At 40.0% G+C, this 22,117-nt stretch overlaps 1 protein-coding gene across 1 annotated transcript in view; it reads right to left on the bottom strand.

The window, feature by feature from the left end:
* CFAP221 (cilia and flagella associated protein 221) overlaps window positions 1-22,117 on the bottom strand; it is a 131,175-nt gene that overhangs the window by 92,147 nt on the left and 16,911 nt on the right. The window contains exon 6 of the mRNA XM_030916565.1: window positions 21,789-21,889. Coding sequence (XP_030772425.1) covers window positions 21,789-21,889 — 101 coding nt within the window. The remainder of the gene's footprint in view (window positions 1-21,788; window positions 21,890-22,117) is intronic.

Here is a 22,117-nt window from a genome sequence, read left to right as displayed (position 1 = left end):
TCACAAATCTTATCTTAAATCAGGCTCTGTTAGAGATATGCAGTCAATCTTCACTCTCTGAGATGTTTCCTAATTCTGAAAAACAGAATATATGAAGGTAAGGCAGTTCATCCTAATAGGTGCTCAGGTCCCACTGAGTGTCAGCTACTCTACCAGCGCTGGGTAGATAAAACTAACATTACAAGTTAGTTACACATGCGTGTGAGCTATTTATGCCCCTCAGAACCTAAGTAGGCCTTGGGTAATGTGCAATGTGAAGTGTTAAACTGCCCAAATACGGTCTTTGAAGATGAGGCCAGTGGACTCACATAGCCACACAGGCTGTGTTGCCCTAGGTCAGTAACCCAGGGGTGTGCTCAAGGCTGTCCCAGCAAAGCAAAGTCTGACACTCATGGCTCCTCTGCTAAAAGCTGCATGTTTGCATTTTCCTGAATTGAAACAAACAAAAACTCCTGGGGCTTTTCCCATTTGTCACATATACTCAATTTTCAATTAATTTCACAGCTCTGATAAATCCCATAGAAAAGGTGTCAGGGTATTTGCTTAATAATAATTATCTGAAGCCAAGTTCCTGATGCATTAGCCAGTCTGGAAAAACAAACAGTTCCTTAAGGGCACAAAATTCCAAGTACCATAATTCAGAAGCAGATATAGCAGTGCAAGTAGTACAATTTTCAGTGGAATTGCTGAACTTCTGCTTTCACTACTGCCGTGCATATTATGCATGTCAAATTAGTTTGCATGGCCACCATAATCATAAATCAAAGACAGTTCAGATGAATTTGAGTCAAAAGGAATTTTGGCTGATATGAAATTTATTTAGAAGTTTTTCATATTTAAAGAGACAGAATCCTATTCTGGGTAGAATTTTATATTTTACTAAATTCTCATTGTTAAATACCATTAATCTGATATATAATGAAGAAACATAAATACATATATATATATATATCATGTCTGTTATTTCTCAGAAGTAAATAGGATACTGAATTAGAGTTCTTCTGTAACTTATAGGAATCAGGCAACTAAAATATTAAGGCAAGCAGATGTTAGTGCTTTTGGAAGTAACTACAACTTTTATCCCTGTTACCTTATTATTAAACATTTTATCAATTATGCTAAGGCTATACATAAAAATATATTAAATACTTTAAAATAATTATCCCCTATTTGAATAAAATTGAACTCAAACCTTTTAAATAGTAGACTTTTATATTACGATCATGTGGAAATTTTATGCCTATTAAAAGAGAGCACAAATTTGCCTTACAGAAAGTAAATATAATAAAATGACTTAATAGAAATTCAAATTTGTTTCTTGTCCTTCCTCTAGAACAAGTGATCTTGAACTTACTTTAACATAAAATCAAATATACTCTCTAATTTAAAATATACTCTCTAACTAAAAAATCCCAATATCTAGAGAGGAGAGTGAACACTTTACCATAATAGGATTTGGCTTCTTTTCTGGAAAAAGAAGGTTAACTGACAACAAGCATGACAAATGCTAACTTTTTCCATGATGACTAGATGCAGAGGGCACAATAAATTAACCATTAGTTATTTCACTTGTATGAAATTGGAGGGAAACATCAAGATAAAAGAAAGCCTTTCCATAGAGATGTATGGATAAGGTAAACTATAACATAGACAATAACATGTGGTGGTATCAATACCAAGTGAAGCTTGGAGTTAATAGACCCAGTGATCTCATTTTAGGGTGAAGTCAATTTAGTAGGACTTTTCCATTGTCAACTGCTCATTGATATGAGAATCGTTCACAGATCAAAGGATGTGGACAACAATGATATATCGTGTGCCATTCTTTCCCCTCCGAAGGTACAGAAGACTCACGAAATAATCCAGCGCTTGGGTAGGCTTTGGGGTTACACGTTGTGGCAGGTTTCAAATAAGTCTACAAACTCTTCAACACTCTTTCCACTTAGAGATGGAGTCTATGTGTTCTTCCTTGATTCTGGGCTCTAGGACTACTTAACTAATAGAAAACAGTGGAAATCATGCTGTACCTGTTTCTTAAGGCTAAGGCCTAAGCAACTGGTATCTTCCATTTCTCTTGAGATGGTCATTCTAGAGCCTTGTCACCATGTTGTAAGGAAGCCCACATAGCCTGTGGAGAGAACTACCAGGACAGAACCAGACTCCCAGCCCTCAGGCCATCTGAGTTCCCAGACAATAGCCAGTATTTGAGTGGGGCATCTTGAGAGTGGGTCTTTCAGCTCCCAGCTGACCTGCCCTAGCTGACTGTGCATGGAGCAGAGATGAGCACTCCCCATTAGGCCATGCCCAAGTTGTAGATCCATGAGCAAAATAAATGACTGTTATAATATATTAAGCTACTACCTTCAGGGTGGTTTTTATACAGAAAAAGGAAACCAGAGAACATTCTCTTTCCTGCTTCATTTGTTCTTCAGCGAATGATTATCTTACCCCATTTCTGGATGCAATCTTAATTTGGCAATTTTAAAGTCTTCGTTTTGGTTCTCTCTCTTAATATGTACCAGCTGCTGTGCTTATATGTTATCTAACTCTCTTAACAACGCTTTGAGGTAAGTACTATTATTATCCTCATTTTATAGATGCATAAACTGATCTACAGAGAGGTCCAAGGTCACATGGTTAATAAATGGTGAAGTGGAGTTTTCAAGCCAGGTCTCTAGAACCTAAGCTCTTACCTGCTGTACTATAGTCCCTCTCATAGGTCTCTAATATTACAGAAAATCTCCTGGCATTGCACTGTTTGCATTGCAGTCCCCTTCCCTCCTGCTGCTCTCTTTGAAACTGATCCCTCTGTGCCTTGGTTTGTTAAGCTTTTTAGAGGGCATTTCCTCTAATAAGCACATCAAAAAAGGACTGTAACATCCCACTATGGACTGTTTGTGTCTCCTCAAAATTCATATGTGGAAGCCCCAATTCCCATGATGGAGGTGGGGACTCAGGAAGGTGATTTGGTTTAGATGAGGTCATGAGGGTGGCGCCCCCTGATGGGATTAGTGTGCTTTTAGGAAGAGGAAGGGACTGGAGCCCCTCCCCACCACCCCATGTGAGGAAAGCCGGAAGAGGGGCCCCACCAGAGCTCAGCCATGCTGGTCCCTGATCTCACAATTCTCAGTCTAGATATGTGAGAAATGTCTGTTCTTTAAGCCTCCCAGTCTATGGGAATTTGCTATAGCAGCTGGAGCTGAGGCAAATGCCAAGACCTTTTATAAAATGTTACCAACTTCCTCTCAAGGACCGGCATACACATAGAGAGAAGGAAGAAAGTCAAGGAACTTGCCAGTTATTTTCATTTAAGCTTTAGATATAAACTGCTATATTCAGAATGTGATCAACAAAAACTGAAGGAAATAAGGCACAATATTAGCTGTCTGATTAAACCCTAATCCCCAAAGAAACAGACAACAATTTGAAGAGCTATAAAGAGCTGAGGGTAAAATAGGTTTCAAAATAGGTTCAGTAATGCTCTTTTATCTAAGATAATTTATGTTCTTTTGAACTTTCCTGTGTTGCGTATCTTATTTTCAAAGACACAGTCAATCTCACGGGGACTGGGGCCTCAGACCAGAAGTATGGTAGACCCATAAACTTTAATGATATAGTCAAATAAAGATAAACACAAATTTACATAAAGAAACGTTCACGTAACAGGCATTTACTAATTTTTTCCACCTAGAGAATTAAACACCACCCTCATTTTAGATTAAGCTTAGACCAGTATTAGAGATAAAGGGAATCAAATAGCAAGCTAACGCAGGAACAGAAAATCAAATACCGCATGTTCTCACTTGTAAGTGAGAGCTGAATGACGAGAACACATGGACACACAGAGGTGAACAACACACACTACACACTGGGCCTACTGGAGTGTGGAGGGTGAGAGGAGGGAGAGGGGCAGAAAAAATAACTACTGGGTAAAAGGTACTAGGCATAGTACCTGGGTAATGAAATGATCTGTACAATAAACCCCTGTGAAATGGGTTTACCTATGTAACAAATACGTGCATGTATCCCCGAACCTAAAATAAAAGTTGAAGAAAAAGAAATGAAGTTAAAATTCCCAAATAAAACTTTAGTTTAAGGTTAAAAAAAAAAATAGTAGGTGGAATGAAAGAGTCAAGGGGGCTTGACGGTTTCTCTCCTGGCCTGACCTTTGACTTCCTAGCCCTTAGTTCAGTTCCCTCTTCAACCTGATTTAGTCCCACCTATTGGTAAAGCTGCTCCCACCCCTCCACCTTCACCTCTGTCCCAGCAGTTTAAGAAAAGGAAGAATTCTGAAGACACTAGGGAACAACCTGAATCAAATAAGGCCACCTCTTCATACTTGGCAAAGGAAGTGAAGGCATTTCTCTGGAAGCTGGACAGGAACTGAATTCAGAACAAGTTAGAGGTGACCGGATGACATGATATCTGTCATCTGTAGAGACCATATGTACACTATTCATATTTCCAAAACATAGGTTTTAAAATGATTGTGATACAATATACATAATATAAAATGTACTATTTTAACCATTTTAAGTGTACCATTCAGTGGCATTAAGTACAACCATGCTATTGTGAAACTATTACCACCGTCTGCCCTCAAAACTTTTTCATCTTGCAAAACTGAAATGCTATATTCATTAAACACCAACTCCCTATTCTGCTTCCCCACAGCCCCGGGCAACCACCATTTTATTTTCTGTCTCTATGAATTTATTCTAAGTACTTCATATGAGTGAAATCAAATGCCTATTAAAAAATTAAATATAATTAACACATTTGACAATAGTTCTTTACACCTCACCAGAGTTGCAGATAACATGGAGGAAGGTGGGGTAAGGAAGGAGATTCAGGAGGGTCGACTGGAGGTGGGAGCAGGGCCTGTGGCTGGGGCCCGAGAACAGGGCGAGCTGGCAGAAGGAATGAAAGCCATGGTCGAGGGGAGGCAGGCAGCGAAGGTGGACGTGAAGGGATATGAAAAGCATCCTGCAGACTAATTTCTTTTTTTGTTGAGAAAACTATAGCATTTATTGGGGAAAGATAAGAGGACACACTAATAACTGCTCCTAGTCTTTTCTCTTAGAGTAGGCAGCAGAAGAAACCACACACTGACTATCTTCAAACCACACTTCCTCAGAGCTAAATGACCCATAATAGTGTGTGGCCTGAAACAGCAGGCAGGATCCGCAGCTGCCAGTTTGCTGGTCCCAATACCTTACCCACTAGCAGTAATTAAAACAAGAAACTCACTTGGTGCTGGAGTAAGATATCCATTTTTTAAAAATAAAGCAACTTAAATTCAAATACTTGTGGTTTTGAAATTGCAGTATATAAGAATCTGGGGTGAGAAATTTGGGGCAGATTTAATTTAAAAAATTATTTGAGAAATTATAGTCACAGTTCAGTGAATGAGTTGGTAGTTACTCTATTCTAAATATTTTGACAAGCATTACATAATTACATGGTAGAAACTATATTAAAAGTGCATGTATGTGAGTGTGTGTGTGTGTGCATGCATGTGTGTGCAGATACTACAAACCTGGGCTGCTGCTGCAGCAGTGACCAAAGATGGCTACTTGTGCAGTGTTTAGGTGTCAGATTTGACAGCTGTATTAACCAGGCAAGGAGGAAGAGAACCCAGAAAGCATTCTCAATGTAGGGGTGCCTCTCCAGGGCCAAAAGCCATCCACAATTGTCATCTTTGCTCCTTCCAGGAATGTACTGTGGGCAGACTCTGAAATTCCCTATGTGATACTCTCAAATATTCATGGGAATTCATCCATGAACACTTTTTCTAATAGTAGTTTACAGTTTCTTACTTCTTAGTACTGATACTAGCTTGGTAGTTTCACAGAAGCCACAATGTGCACATGCTGTTGAATGTAATGAATCATTCCAAGAATTTATACAGACTAGATAGTAAACCCTAAATAAGAAAAAGGTTCCACCTGTAACTACTGCTCCGATACATACAATCATCTGCTCTAGATGTTGTTCCCAAATTTGTACCACTCCAGCCCTTGGCCTCATGCAAACCAATTGACCCATCTGCACAAAATCTAGGGGAGGAGAGCAGAGTATTGCCACTTTCAAGGTAGGCTTTTTTCTTCACCTTAGGTTTTTCAGTCTATCCCTTGCTTTCTCTAGGAACCACAAGTCTAGAATTTAACATTTTGTGAGAAAATTTTGAAAAGAATAACCCAAGTCTTCCACTGAAAGTTCCTTTCGTTGACTATCTTAAGGTGGTGCCCACTTCGGTAAATGAAAGGAAGAAATATGTATGCCCTTTTATTATTGCATGACAGATCCCTATAGTTTAGAGGTTGGATGATTTTCTTTTTCTGCTAAAATTCATAAAAGAGACTGGGTCAAGATGAGAAACTAGATTGATATTAGGTCAGCAAAGGTATATTAAATTAAAGAAGTTTTACACAACAATGTATGGAAAAATTTTTCCTATAATAAACATTTAGGCTTTTTAAAAATTATTTACTTCTTAGTGATGACGTCTCACTCTGTTGCCCAGGCTGGAGTGCAGTGGCACCATCAGAGCTCACTACATCCTCGAACTCCTGGGCTCAAGCGATCCTCCTGCCTCAGCCTCCTGAGTAGCTGAGACTACGGGTGTACCCAGCTAGGCTGTTGTTAAATGACAAGAATTGTTTTATCCAAATATCAATTTGAAATAGAAGCTCACTGTGGATTCCTCCACCCAAGTAGGAGTAAGAGTAAAGAACAACTGTGTCGCAAGCTCAAGTCACCCTGGTCAGATGCTTTCATAAAATGCTGCTGTTCCTTTCCATCAACTTCAAACTTGAAGCATGTAAAATGAGTCCCTCATATAAGTAAGCAGTGTTTCCCTTGACAAGCTGAAACAAGTGAATTTTTTCTTTTCGAGTAGGGAGGGTTTCAAAAAACACTTGTGAATATCAATTTGATCGTCTTCTCCTGACATCTGCATTCTAGCATTCTAACCCAGTTACAGCTGGTTCTCAGTCCCCTCTCCTAGAGGCTCTTTTTTGGCACAATTCAAGACTGGTGGTTGTCTATGTGGGGGCAAAGTCTCACCATCAGTCTTCCTTCTCAGCAGTAGCTTAAGAATGCACATTCCCATGTGGCCCAGATGCTTTAAGCTCCAGGGGCAGAAGGAGAATTTGGTTACACTCAAACATCATATTCTGACCTTGGTTGTTCCCACGCTTTCTAAAAGGAGCCTTAAGATTCACTAAGTAAGGATATGCATCCTTCGGTAAATTTCTGAACTTATGACGTAAAAGTTCAAGAAGCTAAAGTATCCTGGCTTTGGAATGGAGTCGCCAGGAGCCTCTTCTGTGAATGTTGTTAATGTGGCCCTGCAGGCTGCAGAGCCTCTATAGCCCTGAGATGAGTACATGGGCCACTTGCTGCAGGAGCCCATGGTGGCCTTATCCATGGCATCATTTTACCAGATCTTCAGCCACCAGATCCATAGTGGATCCTCTCCTGGATTTGTCACACTTCCCCAGGTGAGTTTCAGTCAGGTTTGTCTAGAGCATGCTAACCAATTGGTTAAAGTCAGCTTGGTGCAAGGAAAATGAGTTGATGGGAGAGCAACTGGTCAAGCGACCGGACCTGCTCCAAGTTTCAACTAGTTATCTGGTACCAGGAAGATGCTGTTGGGTAAACTACAGAGCATGATGAATTAACATGAACCTTTTTAGAACCATGGGATTGGAAAAATATAAAACTTCTGTATCTAATATAAGCATATCCATATTTACTTATTATAGGAAGATTGAGATTGTATTTTATCTACAATACTTTTTTTTTTTTATACTTTAAGTTCTAGAGTACATGTGCATAACGTGCAGGTTTGTTACATATGTATACTTGTGCCATGTTGGTGTGCTGCACCCATCAACTCATCAGCACCCATCAATTCGTCATTTATAGCAGGTATAACTCCCAATGCAATCCCTCCCCCCTCCCCCCTCCCCATGATAGGCCCTGATGTGTGATGTTCCCCTTCCCAAGTCCAAGTGATGTCATTGTTCAGTTCCCACCTATGAGTGAGAACATGCGGTGTTTGGTTTTCTGTTCTTGTGATAGCTTGCTAAGAATGATGGTTTCCAGCTGCATCCATGTCCCTACAAAGGACGCAAACTCATCCTTTTTTATGGCTGCATAATATTCCATGGTGTATATGTGCCACATTTTCTTAATCCAGTCTGTCACTGATGGACATTTGGGTTGATTCCAAGTCTTTGCTATTGTGAATAGTGCCGCAATAAACATATGTGTGCATGTGTCTTTATAGCAGCATGATTTATAATCATTTGGGTATATACCCAGTAGTGGGATGGCTGGGTCATATGGTACTTCTAGTTCTAGATCCTTGAGGAATCGCCATACTGTTTTCCATAATGGTTGAACTAGTTTACAATCCCACCAACAGTGTAAAAGTGTTCCTATTTCTCCACATCCTCTCCAGCACCTGTTGTTTCCTGACTTTTTAATGATTGCCATTCTAACTGGTGTGAGATGGTATCTCATTGTGGTTTTGATTTGCATTTCTCTGATGGCCAGTGATGATGAGCATTTTTTCATGTGTCTGTTGGCTGTATGAATGTCTTCTTTTGAGAAATGTCTGTTCATATCCTTTGCCCACTTTTTGATGGGGTTGTTTGTTTTTTCTTCTAAATTTGTTTGAGTTCTTTGTAGATTCTGGATATTAGCCCTTTGTCAGATGAGTAGATTGCAAAAATTTTCTCCCATTCTGTAGGTTGCCTGTTCACTCTGATGGTAGTTTCTTTTGCTGTGCAGAAGCTCTTTAGTTTAATTAGATCCCATTTGTCAATTTTGGCTTTTGCTGCCATTGCTTTTGGTGTTTTAGACATGAAGTCCTTGCCCATGCCTATGTCCTGAATGGTACTACCTAGGTTTTCTTCTAGGGTTTTTATGGTATTAGGTCTAACATTTAAGTCTCTAATCCATCTTGAATTAATTTTCGTATAAGGAGTAAGGAAAGGATCCAGTTTCAGCTTTCTACTTATGGCTAGCCAATTTTCCCAGCACCATTTATTAAATAGGGAATCCTTTCCCCATTTCTTGTTTCTCTCAGGTTTGTCAAAGATCAGATGGCTGTAGATGTGTGGTATTATTTCTGAGGACTCTGTTCTGTTCCATTGGTCTATAGCTCTGTTTTGGTACCAGTACCATGCTGTTTTGGTTACTGTAGCCTTGTAGTATAGTTTGAAGTCAAGTAGCGTGATGCCTCCAGCTTTGTTCTTATGACTTAGGATTGTCTTGGCAATGCGGGCTCTTTTTTGGTTCCATATGAACTTTAAAACCGTTTTTTCCAATTCTGTGAAGAAACTCATTGGTAGCTTAATGGGGATGGCATTGAATCTATAAATAACCTTGGGCAGTATGGCCATTTTCACGATATTGATTCTTCCTATCCATGAGCATGGTATGTTCTTCCATTTGTTAGTGTCCTCTTTTATTTCACTGAACAGTGGTTTGTAGTTCTCCTTGAAGAGGTCCTTTACATCCCTTGTAAGCTGGATTCCTAGGTATTTTATTCTCTTTGAAGCAATTGTGAATGGAAGTTCATTCCTGATTTGGCTCTCTGTTTGTCTGTTACTGGTGTATAAGAATGCTTGTGATTTTTGCACATTAATTTTCTATCCTGAGACTTTGCTGAAGTTGCTTATCAGCTTAAGGAGATTTTGGGCTGAGACAATGGGGTTTTCTAAATATACAATCATGTCATCTGCAAACAGGGACAATTTGACTTCTTCTTTTCCTAACTGGATACCCTTGATTTCTTTCTCTTGCCTGATTGCCCTAGCCAGAACTTCCAACACTATGTTGAATAGGAGTGGTGAGAGAGGGCATCACTGTCTTGTGCCAGTTTTCAAAGGGAATTTTTCCAGTTTTTGCCCATTCAGTATGATATTGGCTGTGGGTTTGTCATAAATAGCTCTTATTATTTTGAGGTACGTTCCATCAATACCAAATTTATTGAGCGTTTTTAGCATGAAGCACTGTTGAATTTTGTCAAAAGCCTTTTCTGCATCTATTGAGATAATCATGTGGTTTTTGTCTTTGGTTCTGTTTATATGCTGGATTATGTTTATTGATTTGTGAATGTTGAACCAGCCTTGCATCCCAGGGATGAAGCCCACTTGATCATGGTGGATAAGCTTTTTGATGTGCTGCTGAATCCGGTTTGCCAGTATTTTATTGAGGATTTTTGCATCGATGTTCATCAGGGATATTGGTCTAAAATTTTCTTTTTTTGTTGTGTCTCTGCCAGGCTTTGGTATCAGGATGAAGTTGGCCTCATAAAATGAGTTAGGGAGGATTCCCTCTTTTTCAATTGATTGGAATAGTTTCAGAAGGAATGGTACCAGATCCTCCTTGTACCTCTGGTAGAATTCAGCTGTGAATCCATCTGGTCCTGGACTTTTTTTGGTTGGTAGGCTATTAATTATTGCCTCAATTTCAGAGCCTGCTATTGGTCTATTCAGGGATTCAACTTCTTCCTGGTTTAGTCTTGGGAGAGTGTAAGTGTCCAGGAAATTATCCATTTCTTCTAGATTTTCTAGTTGATTTGCGTAGAGGTGTTTATGGTATTCTCTGATGGTAGTTTGTATTTCTGTGGGGTCGGTGGTGATATCCCCTTTACCATTTTTTATTGTGTCTATTTGATTCCTCTCTCTTTTCTTCTTTATTAGTCTTCCTAGCGGTCTGTCAATTTTGTTGATCTTTTCAAAAAACCAACTCCTGGATTCATTGATTTTTTGGAGGGTTTTTTGTGTCTCTATCTCCTTCAGTTCTGCTCTGATCTTAGTTATTTCTTGCCTTCTGCTAGCTTTTGAATGTGTTTGCTCTTGCCTCTCTAGTTCTTTTCATTGTGATGTTAGAGCGTCAATTTTAGATCTTTCCAGCTTTCTCTTGTGGGCATTTAGTGCTATAAATTTCCCTCTACACACTGCTTTAAATGTGTCCCAGAGATTCTGGTATGTTGTATCTTTGTTCTCATTGGTTTCAAAGAACATCTTTATTTCTGCTTTCATTTCGTTATGTACCCAGTAGTCATTCAGGAGCAGGTTGTTCAGTTTCCATGTAGTTGAGCGGTTTTGATTGAGTTTCTTAGTCCTGAGTTCTAGTTTGATTGCACTGTGGTCTGAGAGACAGTTTGTTATAATTTCTGTTCTTTTACATTTGCTGAGGAGTGCTTTACTTCCAATTATGTGGTCAATTTTGGAATAAGTATGATGTGGTGCTGAGAAGAATGTATATTCTGTTGATTTGGGGTGGAGAGTTCTATAGATGTCTATTAAGTCCGCTTGGTGCAGAGATGAGTTCAATTCCTGGATATCCTTGTTAACTTTCTGTCTCATTGATCTGTCTAATGTTGACAGTGGAGTGTTGAAGTCTCCCATTATTATTGTATGGGAGTCTAAGTCTCTTTGTAAGTCTCTAAGGACTTGCTTTATGAATCTGGGTGCTCCTGTATTGGGTGCATATATATTTAGGATAGTTAGCTCTTCCTGTTGAATTGATCCCTTTACCATTATGTAATGGCCTTCTTTGTCTCTTTTGATCTTTGATGGTTTAAAGTCTGTTTTATCAGAGACTAGGATTGCAACCCCTGCTTTTTTTTGTTCTCCATTTGCTTGGTAGATCTTCCTCCATCCCTTTATTTTGAGCCTATGTATGTCTCTGCATGTGAGATGGGTCTCCTGAATACAGCAGACTGATGGGTCTTGACTATCCAGTTTGTCAGTCTGTGTCTTTTAATTGGAGCATTTAGTCCATTAATATTTAAGGTTAATATTGTTATGTGTGAACTTGATCCTGCCATTATGATATTAACTGGTTATTTTGCTCGTTAGTTGATGCAGTTTCTTCCTAGCATCGATGGTCTTTACATTTTGGCATGTTTTTGCAATGGCTGGTACCGGTTGTTCCTTTCCATGTTTAGGGCTTCCTTCAGGGTCTCTTGTAAGGCAGGCCTGGTGGTGACAAAATCTCTAAGCATTTGCTTATCTGTAAAGGATTTTATTTCTCCTTCACTTATGAAACTTAGTTTGGCTGGATATGAAATTCTGGGTTTAAAATTCTTTTCTTTAAGAATGTTGAATATTGGCCCCCACTCTCTTCTGGCTTGGAGAGTTTCTGTGGAGAGGTCTGCTGTTAGTCTGATGGGCTTCCCTTTGTGGGTAACCCGACCTTTCTCTCTGGCTGCCCTTAACATTTTTTCCTTCATTTCAACTTTGGTGAATCTGGCAATTATGTGTCTTGGAGTTGCTCTTCTCGAGGAGTATCTTTGTGGTGTTCTCTGTATTTCCTGAATTTGAATGTTGTCCTGCCCTACTAGGTTGGGGAAGTTCTCCTGGATGATATCCTGAAGAGTGTTTTCCAACTTGGTTCCATTTTCCCCCTCACTTTCAGGCACCCCAATCAGATGTAGATTTGGTCTTTTTACATAATCCCATACTTCTTGCAGGGTTTGTTCATTTCTTTTTCTTCTTTTTTCTTTTGGTTTCTCTTCTTGCTTCATTTCATTCATTTGATCCTCAATTGCTGATACTCTTTCTTCCAGTTGATCGAGTCGGTTACTGAAGCTTGTGCATTTGTCACGTATTTCTCGTGTCATGGTTTTCATCTCTGTCATTTCATTTATGACCTTCTCTGCATTAATTAGTCTAGCTGTCAATTCTTCCACTCTTTTTTCGAGATTTTTAGTTTCTTTGCGCTGAGTACGTAATTCCTCCTTTAGCTCTGAGAAGTTTGATGGACTGAAGCCTTCTTCTCTCATCTCGTCAAAGTCATTCTCTGACCAGCTTTGATCCGTTGCTGGCGATGGGCTGCGCTCCTTTGCAGGGGGAGATGCGCTCTTATTTTTTGAATTTCCAGCTTTTCTGCCCTGCTTCTTCCCCATCTTTGTGGTTTTATCTGCCTCTGAGCTTTGATGATGGGGACGTACTGATGGGGTTTTGGTATAGGTGTTCTTCCTGTTTGATAGTTTTCCTTTTAATAGTCAGGACCCTCAGCTGTAGGTCTGTTGGAGATTGCTTGAGGTCCACTCCAGACCCTGTTTGCCTGGGTATCAGCAGCAGAGGTTGCAGAAGATAGAATATTGCTGAACAGCGAGTGTACCTGTCTGATTCTTACTTTGGAAGCTTCCTCTCAGGGGTGTACTCTACCCTGTGAGGTGTGGGGTGTCAGACTGCCCCTAGTGGGGGATGTCTCCCAGTTAGGCTACTCAGGGGTCAGGGACCCACTTGAGCAGGCAGTCTGTCCGTTCTCAGATCTCAACCTCCGTGTTGGGAGATCCACTGCTCTCTTCAAAGCTGTCAGACAGAGTCGTTCCCGTCTGCACAGGCCTCTGCTGCTTCCCCTTTTGTTGTTTAGCTGTGCCCTGTCCCCAGAGGTGGAGTCTACAGAGACAGGCAGGTTTCCTTGAGCTGCTGTGAGCTCCACCCAGTTCGAGCTTCCCAGGGGCTTTGTTTACCTACTTAAGCCTCAGCAATGGCAGGCGCCCCTCCCCCAGCCTCGCTGCTGCCCTGCAGTTAGTTCACAGACTGCTGTGCTAGCAATGAGGGAGGCTCCATGGCCGTGAGACCCTCCCGGCCAGGTGTGGGTATAATCTCCGGGTGTGCCTCTTTGCTTAAAGCGCAGTATTGGGGTGGGAATTACCCGATTTTCCAGGTGTTGTGTGTCTCAGTTCCCCTGGCTAGGAAAAGGGATTCCCTTCCCCCTTGTGCTTCCCAGGTGAGGCGATGCCTCGCCCTGCTTCAGCTCTCTCCGGTCGGGCTGCAGCAGCTGACCAGCACCGATTGTCCGGCACTCCCCAGTGAGATGACCCCAGTACCTCAGTTGAAAATGCAGAAATCACCAGTCTTCTGTGATGCTCGCGCTGGGAGTTGGAGACTGGAGCTGTTCCTAATCGGCCATCTTGCTCCGCCCCCTCTACAATACTCTTTAAGATATTGAATTATTACCAATTTTAACCAGCTATAATGGTTAGGATATCTAGTTATAAAGTACAGTTTCAACCTACAGAAGGGAAAGAGAACTGAAAGCCCTCTGTACCCCACAGATGCTGTGTTCGACTTGGAAATGTTGGACAGAAACTGGAATGCAACTTTCTGTTATTTACAGAGGCTGTCAAAGTACGTTTTACCAGATCTTAAGCCACCAGAGTTGTTTATAGGTAGCTGGCAAGTGCCCACATGGAATTTAATCTCAGTAAGGAAAATTTACAACCATCAAATCCAGCCACTGAAAATGCATCTGATGAATATATACCAGCCCACTTCAGGACCTTGGGGAAAATGTGCTGAGGTCTCATCCTACCCTAAGAGAGGCTCTCCCCAGACTGCAAAAGCAGCCCCAAAGTAAGGGGCAACCGCAAAGTAAGAAAGCAGAATTAGTGGTATTAAACACAAATCCTACAACCTCTGACAATTCTGTCCCAATTGATTCTATGTGAAAGGGGAAATAATACCCTTCTGAATTCACATTTTGCTGAATTTATGGTCTCCCATCAGCTTTGTGCTTTCTCATCATGTATGGTACTTCTTTTTTAGCTGTAAAAGTAATAGTTAGGCTGGGTGTGGTGGCTCATGCCTGTAATCCCAGAACTTTAGGAGGCCGAGACAGGTGGATCTCTTGAGCTCAGGAGTTCAAGACCAGCCTGGCCAACATGGTGAAATCCTATCTCCACCAAAAAATACAAAAAGTTAGCCAGGTGTGGTGGTGCATGTCTGTGGTCCAACCTACTCAGGAGGCTGAGGTGGGAGGATTGTTTGAGCCTGGGAGGCAGAGGTTGCAGTGAGCCGAGATCCTGACACTGCACTCTAACCTGGGTGACAGAGTCAAACTCTGTCTCAAAAAAAAAAGCTTGGAAAAAAAAGTGGTTGTTGGCCAGGTGCAGTGGCTGGCGCCTTTAATCCCAGTACTCTAGGAGGCCAAGGTGGGTGGATCACCTGAGGTCAGGAATTCGAGACCAGCCTGACCAACATGGTGAAAGCCCGTCTCTACTAAAAACACAAAAATTAGTTGAGTGTGGTGTTGCGCGCCCGTAGTCCCAGCTACTCAGGAGGCTGAGGCAAGAGAATTACTTGAACCCAGGAGACGGAGGTTGAGTGAGCCGAAATTGCACCACTGCACTCCAGCCTGGGCAAGAAGCGTGAAACTCCAGCTCAAAAAAAACAAGGGGGGGTGGTTGTTATACTAATTTAACAGTGTAAGTGCTACTGGAATTTCATACATTGCTGGTGGGAATGTAAATGGTACAGCCACTTTGTGAAACAGTCTGGCAGTCATTCAAAATATTAAACATAGATTTACCATATGACCTAACTATTCCACCTCTAGGTATTTACCAAGAGAAATGAAAATATGTATCCTCATAAAAACGGATACACAAATGTTCATAGCACCATTATTCATAATTGCCCCAAAGTAGAAGCAACCCATATATCTATCAACTGATGAACAGATAAATAAAATGTGTTATATCCATTACACGAAATGTTATTCAGCAATGAAAAAGAATGAAGTAGTGATTTGAGTTGCATAAACTACAAGTTGATGGCCTTTGAAAACATGATTGCTAAGTGAAAGAAATCAGTCACACCAGACCACATGTTGTATGGTTCCATTTATATAAAATGTCCAGAACAGGCAAATTTATAGAGATGGAAAGTAAATTCGGGTTTGGCTGAGGCTGGAAAGTTTGAGGGTGGGATATGGGTAGCTGGTATGGGGTTTTTGGGGGGGTTATAAAAATGTTCTAAACTTGCATGTGGTGATAGTTGCATATACTAAAAAAGAGTGAATCATACATTTTAAATTAGCAAATTTTATAATATGTGAATTATACCTGAATAAGACTTTTTTTGGAAAGTATAAGTGTGTCTTTGTTCATGCTGTGAAATCAGAAAGAGAAATACCCAGTTCTAGCTAGCTCTAGTCTTCACATGGGAGAATGGAAAGACTCAGCTCCAGCCCACTAGCCATTCTGTCTCACCTAAGTGGGTGGGGGACAACTAAGAAGTACTTGTGAAGTTCACAGTCCAGAGGCACAGGCTCACTAAAACACTGAGCCTTAATCATAGGACTGTAGAATACCCTCCTGCTGTGACTTTACCAACACATTACAAAAGTCTTTTTACAGCAGTTCCTTTTACCCAGTACATGATGTCTGGCTATCAAGGAAAAATTACAAGACATACTAAAAGGCACAAAACAGTTTGAAGACACAAAGGAAGCATCAGAACCAGACATGGCAGAAATGCTAAAATTATCAGACAGGGAATTTAAAACAACTATAATTAATATGCTGAGGGCTCTATGGATAAGTAGACAGCACGCAAGAACAAATGGGAAGTGTACGCAGAGAGATGGAAATCCTAAAGAAGAACCAAAAAGAAATTCTAGTGGTCAAAAACATAATAACAGAAATGAAGAATGCCTTTGATAGACTTATTAGCAGATTGGACACAGCTAAGGAAAGAATCTCTGAGTCTGAGGATATATCAATAGAGACTTCTAAAACAGAAAAATAAAGAGGAAAAAAGACTGAAAAACGAAAACAAAAACAGGATATCCAAAACCATGGGACAACTACAAAAGGTATAATATACAGGTAATGGGAATGCCAGATGGAGAAGAAAGGAATAGAAGAAATATTTAAAATAATGACTAATAATTTCCATAAATGAATGTCAGACATCAAACCACAGAGGATAAATGCAAAAGAAAAGAAAAAAAAAAAAGGCAAAGAATCCTGCACTTAGGCATATTGTCTTCAAACTACAGAGAACCAGAGAGAGAAAAAAATATTGAAAGAAGTCAGAAGGAAAAAAACCTTCCCTACAGAGAAACAAAGATAAGAACTACATCTGACTTATCCTCAGAAACCATGGAAGCAAGAAGAGAGTGGAGTGAAATATTTGAAGTGTTGAGAGAAAAAAACCACCGACTCAGAATTCTGTGCCGTGTGAAATTATCCTTCAAAAGTGAATGGGAAATAAAAACTTTCTCAGACAAAAATGACAAAGGGAATTTGTTGCCAGTGGACCTGCCTTGAAAGAAATGTTAAAAGAAGTTCTTTAGAGAAAATTAATATAATATGGGTCAAAACTTGGACTTACATAAAGAAAGAACAATAACTGCAGCACTATTCACAATAACAAAGACATGGAATCAACCCAAATGCCCATCAGTGATAGATTAGATAAAGATAATGTGGTACATATATACCATGGAATACTATGCAGCCATAAAAAGGAATGAAATAATGTCCTTTGCAGAAACACAGATGGATCTGGAAGCCATTATCCTCGGCAAACTAACACAAGAACACAAAATCAAACACCACATGTTCTCACGTATAAGTGGGAACTGAACAATGAGAACACATGGACACAGGGAGGGGAACAACACACACTGGGGCCTATCGGGAGATGGGGGGCAAGGGGAGGGAGAGCATTAGGAAAAATAGCTAATGCATGCTGGGCTTAATACCTAGGTGGTGGGTTGATAGTACAGCAAACCACCATGGCACACGTTTACCTATGTAACAAACCTGCACATGTATCCCAGAACTTAAAACCTGCACATGTATCCCAGAACTTAAAAATAAAAATAAAGGAAGAACATTGAAGAAGGAGTAAATGAAGGCAAAATTAAAACTTTTAAAAAAAATTTTAATTGATCTAACAGCTAACAGTTTGTTCAGCATAATAACAATAATGATTTCAATTGTGTGTTCTTATGTATATACCTTATATGTACAAATATTCATATATGTGTATATATAATGCTTCTGTATGCTTATATATATAAGTGAAATGAGTGATAGCAATTATACATGAAAGGAGAAGGAGAAATTAGGATTATTTTGCTCTTTTAAGGTACTCAAACTATCTGTGAAGCAGTACAGTGTTATTTGAAAGTGGCTTGGATTAGTCGTAAATACATATTGCAAACTCTAGGGCAACCACTAAAAAAAGTAAACAAAGAAATATAACTGATGTGCTAAAAGAAAAGAGAAAAAATTGAATCATATAAATACACGGTTAAAACCACAGGAAGATAAATAGTGGAAGACAAAAAGAACCAAAGTACAAGGGCAACAAATACAAAACTAACAAATACGGTAGATATTAATAGAACTGTATAATAATCACTGTGAACATCAGTAGTCTAACTGCACCAGTTAAAAGAAATCATCAGAGTAGATCACTATAGACATTTTGGAAGACAGTTTGGTTGTTTCTTTTAAAACTAAACATACTTTTACCATACAATCCAATAATCATGTTCTTTGGTATCTACCCAAAGGAACTGAAAACTTAACATCCACACAAAAACCTGCACATGGACGTTTAATGCAGTTTTATTCATAATTACCAAAACTTAGAAGCTGTCAAGATGCCATTCAGTAGGTGGATGAATAAATAAACTGTGGTACATCTAGACTATGGAATATTACACAGCACTGAAAAGAAATCAGCTACCACGCCCTAAAAAGGTATGGAGGAACCTTAAATGCATATTTTAAGTGAAACCATTCAATCAGAAAAAGACTAAATACTATATGATTCCAACTATATGACATTCTGAAAAACTATGGTGACAGTAAAAAAAAAAAAAAAGTGGTTGCCAGGGGTTGTGGGGGTTGAGGGAGGAATGAATAGGAGAAGCATGGGATTTTTAGAGCAGTGAAAATACTCTGCATGATACTACAATGGTGGACACATGCCACACATTTGTCCAGACCCATAGGCTATACAGCACCAAGAGTGAACCCTAAACTATGGACTTTGGGTGATAATGATCTGTCAATGTAGGTTCATTGATTGTAACAAATATGGCACTTGGGTGGGGGTTGTTGATAAGGAGAAGCTCTGCATGCATGGGGCAGGGAGATACGAGAAATCTCTGTACATTCCTTTCAATTTTGCTTTGAATGAAACTGCTATAAGAATATAAAGTCTTCAAAAAACTCCAGGCCCTATTATGGTAAGATAATTAGTCATAAAAATGGTTAAGATGGTAAATTTTATGCTACATATATTTTGATACACTACAATAAAAATAAAATCTAAAACTTAGAAGGAAAAAAAAACCACCCTGCAAGCACAGTCAGAGGTCCCATCACTGAAAGGCACCATGACAAGTAGATGGTGAAGCCAAAAGAGGCACTGACCCAGGAGTTGCCTCTGAGTGGGGTGTGCAGGATGGAAAGACCAGTGAGGTAGGGCTCAGCAGCCGCCAGGTAGCTGGGACACGTGCCGAGAGGCAGCACTCAGAGGTGCACATTTCTAGGCCCATAATCCGATGACAAGTTGCCCCTGCAGACAGGAATGGAGCCACGTTGAGGGTGCTCGTGTCTGTAAGGGCTGGGGGGTGCTCATGCTAAGGCAGAGAAGGAGCAACGCTGGACCGCAGTCGGCACAGAGTAGGATGGCTCGATGGGTGTCACAGGAAACAAAGTGCTGTGATACCAACAAAAATGAGAGTGGCAAGCTTGGAGACCACAGGCCAGATTGGCATTGAAGGTGATAGCTTCTCATGCATCAGAGGCAGTGGCTAGCAGCAAGTCCACCCTTGCAGGGAGGAGTATTTTATCATTGGCAATATTAAGAATTGTCAGTGCATGGTAATATGCAAAAGCTGACTCACTTTTAGTAGACTTGATTGTTTTAAAATGTTCTACAGATGATGATTCCTGGAATACCTCCTCTTCTTTTCTACTTCACACCCTCTTTTTGCTGGCTCCTTTCTAGTCAAATTTCCAAACTCAGCTCAGACATGTTCTCCTCCTGGAAGTGTTGCCTGAGCTCCTCATCCTTCCTGCCCTCAACTCACCTCAATGAAGCCGGGTCATCCCTTCTCAGTATACACTCAATTAGGCATGGAAACTGTCTATTTAGTCATGGTACCAGGTCTTGATCATCTCTGCATCCTCAGAACCTGGCACATGGCAGGCATTCAATAAAGGTTTGTTAACTGACTGAATGAATGAACACTGCATAAAGAACTCATCCAAATGATACCTTCAACCCCACGATAGCCTAGGATTAATAGAAAACACTTTAGCTGAAAGCCTTTTCCAGCAGTCACCCCCTGTCCTGTTACCACACATTTTGGACTGAATGTAGGATAGCACAGTTTGAGTAGTTAAAAGTTGATTACAAGCCATTACATTAAGGGCATGAAGTCTTGGAAGGCTATGCCTGCTGCCTATGTTTGGAAGAAAAGAGTAGCGTGCTTATCTTTTGAAAGATTTTTTTAAAAATATCACATCATTATATACAATAACTCAGTTAAATAAACCGTTTAGCTGAAATTTTCATTCTGGTTACAAATGAAGGGTATTATATACAAAGTAGCTTGGGAACAGCTTCTAGGGAGGTTGGTAGATTTTTGTTTTAAGAACCCAAGGCTGATGTCTGCATTATTAGGCATATTATTTTCACCAGTTTTATAAATCATTGTTCTCAACTCATAAGTCTGGCTTATGATCCAAACAAAAAGTAATTTATGGAGGGGAAAAAAGAAGAAAAAAAAGAATTAGTAAACTACAGAGTTAGTTGTTTCCTGCCACTTCAACTTTGATAAAAATTGCTATATTTGCCCACTCAAAGGAAATATCTGTTCTCAAAATTCAAAGAGTGAGTGGACCCTGCAAGGAAGGATTCACCTATTTAAACTCTTGGGGTCCCTGTACAGACCTACTGAGGAGGAGTGAGTGAACACAGGAAGGGTTGGTGAGCGGGAAGAAGGAAGTACTGTGGTGGAGTTCTTGCAGAATTTTTTGGGGAAAATAAATAGAGAATGGAAGAGCATGGGGCTAAGAATGTAAAAGTCACCAAAAATGCAGAAGTCTGATAATTCCCATTGTTAGCAACAATGTAGGAGAAACAGAAATCCTCATACACTGTTGGGATTACAGGTGTGAGCCACCAAGCCCAGCCTATGCCATTTGATGTAAAGGACTAGAGCATCCATGGACCCTGTGGGGGGTCCTGGAACCAATCAATCCTCTATGGACATTGAAGGGCAACTATATATCAATATCTAACAGTTCAATATCCATCTAGGGACAGACAACACTATGCCTGGTAGTAGACATTTAGTATTTACTGAAAGAACAAGACATTCCTTAAGTTATATTGGAATCATTCACCATTTTCCCAAAAAAAGGAGAGTCTGAGCCTTGGCTTCTGTAGTGAAATTCTGTTGTCTTTGCCTTCATCTCAAAAATAGATTGGTTAATGGATGGGTATATGATCCAGGTTGGTCCGATAAGCCTCAGTCCTGGGGTTTTGCTTGAATATCACTGACCTCTCCACCCTCTCCAATCACCCCATCCCCAGGCTAATGTCTGGAGCTCCTGGAGGCTATCTTGCCCCCATGAAGGGGACCTGTTGAGAATGAAGCGCAAGACAGTGGAACTAAGATATGGGGAGAGTCAGGCTCCTGCAACTGGATTTAAATCCCTAGACCCAGAGGCACCTGAAGATCCACCTGGCCTGCACCTTTCCGTTAATTGACCCAATAAATTCCCCTTCTTGCTTATGATCTTTTGACTCATGTTTGGTTTTTGTTTTTGCTTTTTTTCTTGTTTTGTTTTTTGGCCTTTTACAATGACAAGTCCAGTCTATTTCAGGTGGAAGGATGAACTTCCATTAGGAAAAACAAAAGTCTAAGGTTTTGTATGAGTATCTCTTAGTTTTTCACATCCTATACATTTTGTTGACATTTTGGTAACTCACCTTTCACCAAGTAGAACATTTGACAGATTTATAAATGAAGGAAAGTCCAGTGAGTTCGTTACTGGATAGGCATGAATAGGAACAAGCAAAGTGTCATCTCCCTAAAATTAATCAGAAAAAGTCAAGTTTAACATTTTGAAGACTACGACTTTTAGACAAACTTGTAGATGCTTTATTTCTTATCTCGTTTTCTATCATTAAAAAATATTTCCTTAAGAAACTTCGGCACTTAACTACAACATTAGAAATACTGAGTTTTCTTAGCCAAAAACAAAGCGTAGAAAATTTTAAGTCCTCTTTATTGAAATGATGTTCACTATTATCCAAGG

The sequence above is a fragment of the Rhinopithecus roxellana genome, chromosome 14 (genome assembly GCF_007565055.1).
Source record: "Rhinopithecus roxellana isolate Shanxi Qingling chromosome 14, ASM756505v1, whole genome shotgun sequence".
Lineage (NCBI taxonomy): Eukaryota > Metazoa > Chordata > Mammalia > Primates > Cercopithecidae > Rhinopithecus > Rhinopithecus roxellana.
Note: the sequence above shows the minus strand (reverse complement) of the source record. Positions and strands in the feature narration are given on the sequence as shown.